Genomic DNA, 14,164 nt, shown 5'->3' on the forward strand with positions numbered 1-14,164 from the left:
TTTTTTCATCTGCTTTCCAGTAACTTCCCGGTTGCCAAAAACACCCTTAGAAGGAGATAACACTATCGAAAATGGTGGTTTAAGCTTTTCATACAGATGAATTGATTTCTTCGTTTTATTGCCTGAATTTTTCATCTCTATAAGAGTATCTCCTACCTCCTCTGAGTACAAAACAGGGACAGACTTGGATTCTTCAGAACGTCCACGTGGCCAAATCAAGATATTTCTCCATTTTGGTAACGAAATGCGTGTAATCAAACACCTAAACTTCTTCATGCGCTCTCGGCTTAGGGATTCTTTCGTAGGGTTACTAGCAGCCTTATCCTAACACGGAAGGAAGTGAAGGCCGTTAAGTATCTTAGAGGAAGTCAGGAAAAGATGGGACAATAACTACTTGTATGTTGCTGTTATTTTCCAATTTACTTTATCAATAGTGAACCCTGGTGACATGCACAAACTTTCATTAGCCGTCAATCTTCTAGATGACAATGATGATAAAGATGATAGATTTTCTTGTGCGACGATTTGAAAAGATTACCATAATGCACTGTGATGATTCACCGTCAACGACAATTTTCATGGAAACTTTTGACTGGCGATGGCAGCGGGATGATACATCAGTTGACTAATTCCCCATGTCTGGCCAAAATATATATTTCCAAAAGTACATTCCAGAAGAAGGGGAGAAGTCCTCCAAAGTTGGCGTGCTTTTGAAGGAGATTATCGGTCAAGGATTCTTCTGGAAGTTTCATGAATATTCAGTGTGCTGGAATTACCTGTCCTTCATAATGCTCCGGGTAAGAGTTTTCTTCTCGTGTCAGTTTCATGATATATTCAGTGTGTTCAGTTCCTCTTTCCAAGAGATTATGCAGCAACAAAAGGAAAAATAATCTGAAACTTTCCATTGAAAGTATTTATTTATTTATGTTTTGAATGATTACAATAAAAAGAAGAAGAATGTATATCGATCTATACATGTGAAACAATTCTCCATTCAAGTCAAGCTACAAAAATTACAATACCTTACAGACGTAAAACACCTATAATGATAATCTTGGTCTCCACATAAAAAATTCTCAAAAAAGGGCCAAAGAAAAAACAATGAAAATTGACAGTCTCAACGCCTTTGGAAGTTCAAAAATTTGATTCCAAATGCAAACACTAGGGCAAAGAGCACTGAAAATGCGATGACTGCAGCGCTAACCTCACCCAAGAAATCGTGCTTGTATCCGAAATAACTCTCAAGAAATTCCTTCACTGTTTGTCCGTTATCTAGATTGGTGGTAATGTCTCCATATTGTGAAACGCACAGACCATATAAAGTCCAAGAAACTGGGCATGCCCAGAAGTACCATCTCCACCATACTGGTATCCTCTGCATTCCGTTATATGATATCGTTAATTAAACTTAGAAAGTGTACAAAAGAAGAAGTTTTTTTAGGAGGATTGAGTTTGGTAACTTACAGGTCTAGGAATAATGAAGCCCGCAAAGAGATTCCATATAGCATAGAATGCGGTGGCAACGATTGCAGCAATGTCCGAGTTAGGGGTAAGAGCAACCGCCATCATCCCATAGTAGGTGAAGTATAGGAAAGTCCAGAATGTGAAGAATGTGTACCATAAGAATTTTGCTGCAGTCCAGTCAAAGTCTATCATTGCATAGACAAGGACACAATAGAGTACAGCCTGGAAGAGAGCATATGGAATCTCAATAGCGACCTGAAGGCAAAGAGATTTGGTTAGTAACTAAAAAGCAGGATATGATGTGAATGTTGGTGTTATTTCTACCAGTGAGTCCATTTTGTATGACTTAAAACTGTGCTATGACAGGTTAAATCTCTTTTAATAGTCCGTTTTATTGTTCTACGTCTTATGCCAGGCTTCTCTTTTGGCTATAGTTGCCAAATGTAACTTCTGGTTAGTTCTTGTCTATGTGTTGCAGGCATAGAGAATCATATTTCGATGAGGAACTGGGTGCGGAAATGGCATCCAGAATTCAAAATTAGGACACCACTACTATGTAACCCTCATGGATATGTGTATAGTCGATCATAATTATGTGTTAAATTGTTTACTTATATAATATGGAACATACATTTAGTAAAATAATATATTAAATATTTTCTGAAGGATCCACCATAACATAAAGTAAACATATTTTGAAGAATTCATATGTTCGTTAGTATCAGATACAGGAATGCATGTGGTGTTCCGGTGTGTTGGACTTGAACACCACCAACTTGTAAAGGTCGGTATCCGGTTGAAAGCTTGGTGAAGACTTGGTTTATGTTTGTGCGTGTGTGTGTGCATGTGGGGTTGGGGTCGGGGTTGGGATAGTAATTTTACCTGTGCAAATGCGTATGGTATTGGTGAGTACATTCCTGCAGCCTTTTCTCGGTAGAACACTGTTCTCTCAACATCGACAATCGGCTGCACAGTCTGAGAATTCTGTACTCCAATGAACATAACCGCAGAATATATTGAACCCAAGGCATTGAAGAGATCCTGCTTGTTGCTCCTGTAAAGTATTACAGATATGTTTCCATCAGTATCATAGTACCGAGTTTCTAAGCAGACATGCAAATGGTGGTTGATATATAATATAAAAAATGCTATACAAAATATCGGTATATACATACGTCTTGGATCCAAGTCTCCAAAAGATCGTCCCAAATATAAACGCAATAACTGTTGTGAAGAACATCCTGATTGCAGTGTATGATGGGTTGCGCCAATAAGATTTGTACTGTTTCCAGAAGCAAGCGATGCATTGCATGAAGAAGGATTGTGAAAATTTTGTGGGAAAATATAGATCCTTTGAACCAGGGGGAGGATTGCTCAATTCACTAATCAAATCCTTGTTCCTTCTGAAAAATCCCCACAAGTGTTTTCTATTGGTTAGTCAATTGAATCATGAATATAGGGAATCAATGTTTGATAATTTTGAATTTAGATACCTGAATAAATCTGAGTTTTTGTACACTTCAGTGAAATTGACTCCCAGCATTTCTTCTTGTGCCATGGTTGTGACCTCCAACATCCATGTTGCAGGATTGTATCCATCTTTAATCTTGCTAACTCCGTTGACGGACTGAAAAGGACACAAAATCATGGTATTGACATTCATATCTTTTTGAAGAAGTAACTAGAAAATGGAGAGAAATGAGTTTATTCTGTTACACATTACCTCAAAATAACTGATTAGATCACAAGAGTTGTGTCCGAGTGGTCCTACATATATCTCTTCTCCACCTCGTTTCATGAGGAAGAGCTGAAATTTTGGTAAAAGCCCATCAGCAGGTGAAATTAATATAATAAAAAAGTATTATATCAAATATCAATTCCATTGGGAAAAAATGCTTCTTGTGATTTTATATTTTACCTCATCGAACGCTTCAAAAATGTCGATGCTAGGTTGGTGAATTGTGCACACAACTGTTCTTCCTGTGTCTACTGTGTTCCTGACTGTTCTCATCACAATGGCTGCTGCCCGAGCATCAAGTCCAGAGGTTGGCTCATCCATGAAAATAATTGAAGGGTTGGCAACAAGCTCCACGGCAATTGTTAGACGCTTGCGTTGTTCAGTTGACAATCCACTCACACCAGGCAATCCAACTAATGCATCCTTCAGGGGAGTCAATTCAACCAGTTCCATAACCTCCTCAATGAACATCTAAAACCATCATATAGAACCATCATCAGCACATGATTAATTGAAGAAAAGACAAAACAAGGCATGTTAATGACCTAGTATCAGAATCTTTAGAAATACGCTTGATACTTGTAGCAGTTGTAGCATTGTTTCATGTTATACATAAGATAATATATGACTTGTATTGTTTTACAGTTATATATCATGCGTATGCTTGTTTCTGTTATCGACTATCTGCATGAAATGAATCTGGAGAATTAACATTTTACACACCTTTCCTGTCTTAGGATCAACTTCAGAAGGTAGCCGAAGCCATGCAGAGTAAACGAGGGACTCATAAACCGTAACATGAGGTGAGTGTATGTCATTTTGTTCACAATATCCTGATATCCGAGCAAATGTTTCTTGATTCTTTGGATAACCAGAAATACTAATGTCCCCCTCTATATATCCACCGGTCTTCCTTCCAGCCAAGACATCCATCAAAGTAGTCTTACCAGCTCCACTGACTCCCATCAGTGCAGTAAGAACTCCGGGCCTGAAAGCACCACTTACGCCTTTCAATAGCATCAATCTGTCCTCAGCAACACCTTGCGCTTTCATTTCCTGTAAGTTCAAATTCAATTAAACTCCTTAACTCATTGATGAAAAAATAATTGGTAAATTGGCTAAAGATTTGAAAGTTGGTTTTACCGCCGGCATGTCCACTGAGTATCTGATGTTATCGAAAGTTATTGAAAGAGGTGCAAATGGGAGGACCATTCCTTTCTTCTTGTTTTGCTCTTGAACAGTTTCTATTTCGGTCCCTGCTCCACGTCTTGCTCCTGTAATCATGATAATTCTCATTTTAGCTGGACGTCGTAGAATAATATACATATTTGAACATTCAACTGTTTGATTTTCTCACTTTCTGATCCGTTGTTGTTTCCACGAGATGATGATTCTCCTGTTCTGTTAGCAACTTTTTCCTCCAAAGTCTCCTCAGACATTACTGCTTGGCTTTCTCCAACGGCTGCAGCAATGCATATACAATTAGGTTTATGATGTTAAACATGGCTTTCAATAGTTTCAAGAATGAGGACTCACGGTTGAGATAAGTAAGAGAAGCTGTGTAGAGGAGATTAAAGCCCAGGATATATCCAATCAAAGCACCAACACCAATCCAATACCACTTCGCTTCTGCGAACAAACCACGGGACTCTATGATTTGGACTCCCAATGTATGGTTACTTGCTGTGGCATTGACCACCTACACCATGAAAGAAAGATTATGAACCTGAGAAATGATTCACAGTTGACAATGTGTTTAGAGCTGCAAAAATGCGTACATGATCCCATTTCTTTCCCAGAAACTCGTTCACTGCTATGGAGTTTTGTGCATACATCAAGGGTGATGCCCAGTAACCCCAGATCCACCACTTTTTGATGTTCTCTGCAGAAGGAGCATAAAGTTAAGTTATAGAGAACTTTGGTCCCTAAAGGGTATATCTGTGTCAGTGAATACATACTTCGTGATATAACGAAGCCGCCAAGTACAATAAGGACCAGCTGAACAAATGCACCATATGTGTTTGCAACAATCATTGTTCTTCCGACCGAAGCAACAACCCTGAAGAGTCCAGAAGCCATCTGACTAACCAAAGCAAATAGGAAGAATTGCCTAAACAATCTGCAGCAAGAAAAAACAGAAACAATTCAAATCACGCTGTCTATAACTACCTCATCAGCTTTAAATTGATTCAATTTAACTGCAACCTCACCTATTGACACTCGGGTCAAAGCCGATAACATAGTAAGTTAAGGCAACATAGACACCACATTCAATAAAAGATATTGGGATCTTCAGGAGCCATGTAGGCAGTGCATATGCCCATGCTGGAAAGAAGAGAAGATCTCTCTGCTTGTAGAAAACAGGAAGCTTTGCAATGCTCATTGCTAGCTCAGCAAATCCATTGAAAAGATGAGTGATAAGACCAATAAACAATGCACCGAGAAAGATAAGTCCATCATTAACATCTCCATGGTGCATTTTTGTTCGCAAGAAGACCGTCATTGCAATAAATGCAATCAATACAAGCTGAGCACAGAAAGGAAAAGAGCATGCAAGTTATAGAAACTGCAGAAAAATTTTAGAATCACTAATGAAGTGTACTTAAGTACTGACCTGGAAAAGTTTGAAGATGTAAACAAACGAGTTCCTTTTCATCAACAAAAACTCTCTTGACAAGCATGCTTTGAAAATCTCCCTCTTGCCGGTGCCAAATCTCGAAGTTGTTAAAGCGGCAGGGTGGTTCTTGCTCTTGTCAAAAGGGGTGCTGAGTTCTTCTGCCAATCTACGGCCAACATGGAATGATTGGAAGGCATCTGCAAACTCCTTGACTGGGATAAAACGGTACGGCTCGTCTCTGCGTGCCCAATATTGTTGTTGATCTTTCCTTGATGTCACCTATGGTTATCCGTTTCAGTTAGTATTTACAATTTTTTCAATCTAATTTAAAGAACAGTACATTTGTAGACTGAGAGTTCAATACTTACTTCCTGCAAGAAGTCAGCGACACCTTTCCTCTCGGGGCATTTGAAGCCCATAGATTCAAAAAACTCCACGATATGTTCACGGGGACCCTGATACACAATCTGCCCTTCTGAGAGGAGAACTATGTCGTCAAAGAGGTCATAGGTCTCCGGAGCTGGCTGAAGCAAAGCTATAAGAGCAGTGCCACCGAGAATGTGAACAGATTGTCTAAGAGAGTTCACAATTTGGTATGTGGTGGAGCTGTCAAGTCCTGTGGATATCTCATCCATGAAGAGTGCTCGTGATGGCCCAACAAGCATTTCACCTATCAAAGAGGTATTTTATATTTAGACAAGCAAATACTTTAAGAAAATAAAGTTGTTATTTCTTTGATTATTCTACCTGTTGTTACTCTCTTCTTTTGCCCTCCAGAGATACCTCTCAGCATATTATTTCCCACCATGGTATCGGCACAAATGTCCAATCCTAAGATCTGCAGTTTACAAGGAAGGCGAAATACCGAGAATTAGTTGTATATAACTGTACTAGACTTTTTTTTTTTCCTTATGTCAGACTGTCTTTGAGGACTAGATCCTCATAACCTTTTGTTCTCTGATACTGCAATTTATAAAGTGTTAACATTGTTGCTATTCATGAAAATAAAGTTGTTTGCTTCTGAGTTCTGATATGTTGTTTGCAAGGGAAAAAGACCACGTGTTCCAAAGTATACCTTCAGAATGTAGTCTGTGACCACAACTTCCTGTCCTTCTAGCGAAGTAGCCTGCAGTATTAGAGAAAATGAAGATTAAGGTCATGAACTAATCATTCAAGATGGACATTTTTCTGGATTGATTTCTCATAATTGTCAGAATACCAGTTGCTCCAGAATATGAACAGATATGCTTATGATGTGCAAATGTTGATTCATTTAAAGATAGCACTATATCTGAAATCTTTTCAGGTACTTGCTTATCCATTGCCCCAAGGGCAATGGTTGGCAAAACCATTCTATGAAATTCTTCTGGTGAGCCTCATTTCTTGAATCCGGTAAATTGATGTGTGAAGATACGTGGTACTAATTTTCTGAGAAAATCCAATATTAAACTTGTCTTCGACCTTTTTCTCAACATGTTTTGTTGAAGTTAAGAATATATGTTTTTTCTGCCTCTATTTTCTGGGGTTGTACTCATCCTCAAATCATTTTTTTAAACACTTCTTTGAGAATTTTGTGCAATGCTGATTTATTGTAAAAGACAACTCTTTTAATGGATTTGTGAAAAAAAATTCTATATATATGTATCTTTTTCAGAAATACAGAGTATCCAACCACAAATCTGTTCATGTTACTGATATGTCTGTCAATTATTTATTTTCTTATGCTTTGATTGAATTTCATACTGTGAGATAAATAGTGCCGTCTACATGATCTTTCTCTTCTTTTGCTACCTTTTTTTTTTTGTTTGTTACCTATGCAAGAATACTAACATACGAAGAACTATATTCATCTGTCTTTCCGATAAAAGGGAAATTTGCGGTTTTCGTGATCGTACCTTCATGAACATATCGATATCGGGATCCGGTTTGATGTTTGCTGCCTTCTCCCTCCTTGACAACTCGGTCAACATTTCTGCAGTTCATCACAAAACAACACTGAATCCCATTTCCAGGAGAAAAGTAACTGACTTCCAACTTCCAAGCTCAGTTACCGGAAAACTTACCGTATCGAGTTCCCACCCCCTGACATCTTGCAGAGAAAGCCAGAGTCTCTCTCACGGTCATCTCTCCAATGTGCAGATCATGCTGACTTATATAAGCCGACGTCCTCTGAGGCACGAACTCATTCATCCCATGCCCATTGTAAGTAACACTGCCAGAAACCTGATTTTTGACAGGAAAATGTCAGTAATCGTTGAGAAACTCAGCTTGTTTTTTCAATTACCGTGAAAGCGATTTACCTTCAGGTCTTGGTTCAGTTTCCCTGACAAAGCCAGCAGCAGAGTAGTCTTTCCAGAGCCTGGAGGCCCTAAAAGCAAGGTCATCCTGCGAAAAAGCACAGGTTCAGGTTCGATTAAAAAAAAAAGCATGTATATACATATATATAGGATCATACACTATCATGTAATTTTGATTTCAAGATTCCTTTTTTACCTGCCGGGCTTGATGATTCCGCTGATACCATTGAGGATCGCTGTCGTCCTCTTTCGACTCGGAAGAACATGCAGAGTATTAAGCAGCCCCTCGATCTTGTTCGTGAAGAAATTGAGCGCGTTAGGGACTCCTCTGTCTCCAACGTAAACTTCTGCCCCGATGTCCAAGTTCTCGAACCTCACCTCGATCGTTGGGTTCTCGATCCCAACCCTTCAAGGAAACAAAACATCCAAAATTCAGTCAACAACTGCTCCGGCAAACGTCATTAGGGAAATAAAAAATTTAAATTTTACCTGTCCAATCGATTCTTGAGCTTGAGCAAGAACCTCTCGTTATCCTCCTCGGCAACCCGGACGAGCCTCTCCATGAGCTTCTTCTTCTCCCCGACACCCAGCTCCCCGACGTCGATCTCCCTCCCTTGGCCCGTCGACCCCGTGAGGATCCCCTTCCGAACTCGGCTGTACGTGGGCAGCTTCTCAAGAGCTGCCCACTTGAGGGCCTCCTCGTCGTCCTCGTCCCTCGAGGACCGAGAGAACACATCGCTGCGGGCGCTGGTGCTCCGCCACGCCGAGCCGCTCCTTATCACGCTGGCGACGATGCCGTTCCCTTCCATCGACGAGAACCTATATATATTGATTGATTTTGGGAGCGGTCGCAGCTGAATGAATGAACGAACGAATACGAATGAAAGAATAGAGAACGAAAGAAAGAATGAGGACGAGAGGTTTGAAAGTATGGGAGGGAGAGAGAGAGAGAGTGGCACGGGGTTATATAGAGGCTTGGAATTTGTTTGGTCGTGTGAAGGGGGCCGTTGGGCTTCGGGGCATCTAGAAGGTCTTGGCTTGATCTCTTTCTTTAATTGGGTTGCTTCCGTATTGGTCCCTTAAATCTTTAATTATCGTTGCTGGCTCCCGTCGTGGAAACGTGACTGAATTATGAGAGGGCAACAAGGCTGCTCGGGCACCGATTTTGACTGAGGCGTTGACTTTGACACGTGGGATCTTATGAGATCGATGGCGAGGGTGGGGTGGCTCGGATTTTGAACGGGGGTGTGAATTCGAACTGTTCGCTAATTTATTGGGCAGGTTTTGGTCCGTGCGGGTATTTGACGTGGAAATGGGTGGTCAACGAGAAGAGTTCAACGCCGGGTTATTGTTTCTAGATGCGGTACGTGCTGATACAAATGCTTGTTGGGTATAGAAGCAAGGATTTGGATCTTAGTGGAGGGACCTAATTCACCTTTTCTCCTCTTTTCCCCCACTTTTCCTCTTTCTATTTGGGTCAATTTTATGTAACCCTCCAAGGTTTTGGCCGATCTTGAGATAAAACCACAAACCGTAAAAAATGTCACACGACGACAAAGAAGTTTTGTTAGGGGGTGTTTGTTTCTAATCCTATAACTTTAGGATATGGATTTCACCGTGGGATTTGAAATCAATAAATGTTTTGTTATGGGTTGGGATTTCTAAAATGTTGTTTATTTCATTAATATTTTGAGATATGTGATACTACAATTTGTAATATTTTGTTTGTTTCAAGCTAAAATTGTAGCACTACCAAATTTTAAAATTTTATAATATGATGAATATGCTATATTGGTGAGGTTACCTCCCACAAAAAGACAAAATTGGGATTTGTCAAATCCTCTCCAATTGAGAGGTAAACACACCCATTTACATCCTCTCCAATTAAGAGGAAGTTTTGTTAGGGGGTGTTTGTTTCTAATCCTATAATTTTAGGATATGGATTTTACCGTGGGATTTGAAATCAGTAAATGTTTTGTTATGGGTTGGGATTTCTAAAATGTTGTTTATTTCATTAATATTTTGAGATATGGGATACTACAATTTGTAATATTTTGTTTGTTTCAAGCTAAAATTGTAGCACTACCAAATTTTAAAATTTTATAATATGATGAATATGCTATATTGGTGAGGTTACCTCCCACAAAAAGACAAAATTGGGATTTGTCAAATCCTCTCCAATTGAGAGGTAAACACACCCATTTACATCCTCTCCAATTAAGAGGAAGTTTTGTTAGGGGGTGTTTGTTTCTAATCCTATAATTTTAGGATATGGATTTTACCGTGGGATTTGAAATCAGTAAATGTTTTGTTATGGGTTGGGATTTCTAAAATGTTGTTTATTTCATTAATATTTTGAGATATGGGATACTACAATTTGTAATATTTTGTTTGTTTCAAGCTAAAATTGTAGCACTACCAAATTTTAAAATTTTATAATATGATGAATATGCTATATTGGTGAGGTTACCTCCCACAAAAAGACAAAATTGGGATTTGTCAAATCCTCTCCAATTGAGAGGTAAACACACACATTTACATCCTCTCCAATTAAGAGGAAGTTTTGTTAGGGGGTGTTTGTTTCTAATCCTATAATTTTAGGATATGGATTTTACCGTGGGATTTGAAATCAGTAAATGTTTTGTTATGGGTTGGGATTTCTAAAATGTTGTTTATTTCATTAATATTTTGAGATATGGGATACTACAATTTGTAATATTTTGTTTGTTTCAAGCTAAAATTGTAGCACTACCAAATTTTAAAATTTTATAATATGATGAATATGCTATATTGGTGAGGTTACCTCCCACAAAAAGACAAAATTGGGATTTGTCAAATCCTCTCCAATTGAGAGGTAAACACACCCATTTACATCCTCTCCAATTAAGAGGAAGTTTTGTTAGGGGGTGTTTGTTTCTAATCCTATAATTTTAGGATATGGATTTTACCGTGGGATTTGAAATCAGTAAATGTTTTGTTATGGGTTGGGATTTCTAAAATGTTGTTTATTTCATTAATATTTTGAGATATGGGATACTACAATTTGTAATATTTTGTTTGTTTCAAGCTAAAATTGTAGCACTACCAAATTTTAAAATTTTATAATATGATGAATATGCTATATTGGTGAGGTTACCTCCCACAAAAAGACAAAATTGGGATTTGTCAAATCCTCTCCAATTGAGAGGTAAACACACCCATTTACATCCTCTCCAATTAAGAGGAAGTTTTGTTAGGGGGTGTTTGTTTCTAATCCTATAATTTTAGGATATGGATTTTACCGTGGGATTTGAAATCAGTAAATGTTTTGTTATGGGTTGGGATTTCTAAAATGTTGTTTATTTCATTAATATTTTGAGATATGGGATACTACAATTTGTAATATTTTGTTTGTTTCAAGCTAAAATTGTAGCACTACCAAATTTTAAAATTTTATAATATGATGAATATGCTATATTGGTGAGGTTACCTCCCACAAAAAGACAAAATTGGGATTTGTCAAATCCTCTCCAATTGAGAGGTAAACACACCCATTTACATCCTCTCCAATTAAGAGGAAGTTTTGTTAGGGGGTGTTTGTTTCTAATCCTATAATTTTAGGATATGGATTTTACCGTGGGATTTGAAATCAGTAAATGTTTTGTTATGGGTTGGGATTTCTAAAATGTTGTTTATTTCATTAATATTTTGAGATATGGGATACTACAATTTGTAATATTTTGTTTGTTTCAAGCTAAAATTGTAGCACTACCAAATTTTAAAATTTTATAATATGATGAATATGCTATATTGGTGAGGTTACCTCCCACAAAAAGACAAAATTGGGATTTGTCAAATCCTCTCCAATTGAGAGGTAAACACACACATTTACATCCTCTCCAATTAAGAGGAAGTTTTGTTAGGGGGTGTTTGTTTCTAATCCTATAATTTTAGGATATGGATTTTACCGTGGGATTTGAAATCAGTAAATGTTTTGTTATGGGTTGGGATTTCTAAAATGTTGTTTATTTCATTAATATTTTGAGATATGGGATACTACAATTTGTAATATTTTGTTTGTTTCAAGCTAAAATTGTAGCACTACCAAATTTTAAAATTTTATAATATGATGAATATGCTATATTGGTGAGGTTACCTCCCACAAAAAGACAAAATTGGGATTTGTCAAATCCTCTCCAATTGAGAGGTAAACACACACATTTACATCCTCTCCAATTAAGAGGAAGTTTTGTTAGGGGGTGTTTGTTTCTAATCCTATAATTTTAGGATATGGATTTTACCGTGGGATTTGAAATCAGTAAATGTTTTGTTATGGGTTGGGATTTCTAAAATGTTGTTTATTTCATTAATATTTTGAGATATGGGATACTACAATTTGTAATATTATGTTTGTTTCAAGCTAAAATTGTAGCACTACCAAATTTTAAAATTTTATAATATGATGAATATGCTATATTGATGAGGTTACCTCCCACAAAAAGACAAAATTGGGATTTGTCAAATCCTCTCCAATTGAGAGGTAAACACACCCATTTACATCCTCTCCAATTAAGAGGAAGTTTTGTTAGGGGGTGTTTGTTTCTAATCCTATAATTTTAGGATATGGATTTTACCGTGGGATTTGAAATCAGTAAATGTTTTGTTATGGGTTGGGATTTCTAAAATGTTGTTTATTTCATTAATATTTTGAGATATGGGATACTACAATTTGTAATATTTTGTTTGTTTCAAGCTAAAATTGTAGCACTACCAAATTTTAAAATTTTATAATATGATGAATATGCTATATTGGTGAGGTTACCTCCCACAAAAAGACAAAATTGGGATTTGTCAAATCCTCTCCAATTGAGAGGTAAACACACACATTTACATCCTCTCCAATTAAGAGGAAGTTTTGTTAGGGGGTGTTTGTTTCTAATCCTATAATTTTAGGATATGGATTTTACCGTGGGATTTGAAATCAGTAAATGTTTTGTTATGGGTTGGGATTTCTAAAATGTTGTTTATTTCATTAATATTTTGAGATATGGGATACTACAATTTGTAATATTTTGTTTGTTTCAAGCTCAAATTGTAGCACCACCAAATTTTAAAATTTTATAATATGATGAATATGCTATATTGGTGAGGTTACCTCCCAAAAAAAGATAAAATTGGGATTTGTCAAATCCTCTCCAATTGAGAGGTAAACACGCCCATTTACATCCTCTCCAATTAAGAGGAAGTTTTGTTAGGGGGTGTTTGTTTCTAATCCTATAATTTTAGGATATGGATTTTACCGTGGGATTTGAAATCAGTAAATGTTTTGTTATGGGTTGGGATTTCTAAAATGTTGTTTATTTCATTAATATTTTGAGATATGGGATACTACAATTTGTAATATTTTGTTTGTTTCAAGCTAAAATTGTAGCACTACCAAATTTTAAAATTTTATAATATGATGAATATGCTATATTGGTGAGGTTACCTCCCAAAAAAAGATAAAATTGGGATTTGTCAAATCCTCTCCAATTGAGAGGTAAACACGCCCATTTACGGGATTTGTCAAAATCCTCTCCAATTGAGAGGATTTAGCAAATTCTAAAAAATGGGCACCTTTTGCACTTTTGGGATTCAATATTGTAAAAAAATTCTTAAAACAAACACCATATATGGAATCCCAAAATACAAAAAAAAACTCACTTTTTGATCCCAAAACTTGTAATCCATACCAAATGCTAAAAATTTTGGTGAAACAAACACCCCCTTGGGGTGTAATCTGACAAGTCCTTTTCGATTTTACGTGTTATCTGACAGGTTATTTTTGATTTTACGTGACTTTTTAAAAAGTTTTTAGTGTTATCTTTAAATAAAAGTCAAATTTATCGAGGGTTATGTGAAATTTACCTATCTCGGTTTGCAGATTTTTCATCCTCCAATTGCGGAGGAAAGAGAGGAGAATTGCTATAAAGTTCAAATCCTTATCATGAACAAGTTCTTCCATATTAATGTGATACTAGAAAGGTCAATTTCAACTTTAAGATCAGAAACATTTTCGATCATTGGTCA

At 37.1% G+C, this 14,164-nt stretch overlaps 1 protein-coding gene across 1 annotated transcript; it reads right to left on the minus strand.

The window, feature by feature from the left end:
• On the minus strand, positions 950 to 9,039 carry LOC109826595 (ABC transporter G family member 39-like). Its single transcript, XM_020393621.1, has 23 exons — positions 8,606 to 9,039; positions 8,313 to 8,522; positions 8,120 to 8,204; positions 7,883 to 8,042; positions 7,715 to 7,791; positions 6,895 to 6,945; positions 6,567 to 6,657; positions 6,188 to 6,489; positions 5,817 to 6,098; positions 5,413 to 5,729; positions 5,161 to 5,321; positions 4,981 to 5,084; positions 4,739 to 4,901; positions 4,560 to 4,664; positions 4,346 to 4,476; positions 3,926 to 4,258; positions 3,383 to 3,673; positions 3,188 to 3,271; positions 2,958 to 3,091; positions 2,640 to 2,867; positions 2,347 to 2,518; positions 1,465 to 1,719; positions 950 to 1,375 (listed from the first exon to the last, which is right to left on the minus strand). Exons 1-23 carry the CDS (start codon positions 8,923 to 8,925, stop codon positions 1,118 to 1,120), a joined length of 4,314 nt encoding a protein of 1,437 aa, XP_020249210.1. The 5' UTR covers positions 8,926 to 9,039; the 3' UTR covers positions 950 to 1,117.

The sequence above is a fragment of the Asparagus officinalis genome, chromosome 1 (assembly GCF_001876935.1).
Source record: "Asparagus officinalis chromosome 1, Aspof.V1, whole genome shotgun sequence".
Classification (NCBI taxonomy): Eukaryota; Viridiplantae; Streptophyta; class Magnoliopsida; order Asparagales; family Asparagaceae; genus Asparagus; species Asparagus officinalis.

What these genes read in the sequence shown, in the direction of transcription:
- LOC109826595 (XM_020393621.1), bottom strand. Translation starts at nt 8,925, where the DNA reads ATGGAAGGGAACGGCATCGTCGCCAGCGTGATAAGGAGCGGCTCGGCG. An exon ending in ATATCGATATGTTCATGAAG is followed by an intron (nt 6,946 to 7,714) that starts GTACGATCACGA and finishes CTAATACTGCAG; the next exon opens with GCTACTTCGCTAGAAGGACA. An exon ending in TCGCTGACTTCTTGCAGGAA is followed by an intron (nt 6,099 to 6,187) that starts GTAAGTATTGAA and finishes GGATAACCATAG; the next exon opens with GTGACATCAAGGAAAGATCA.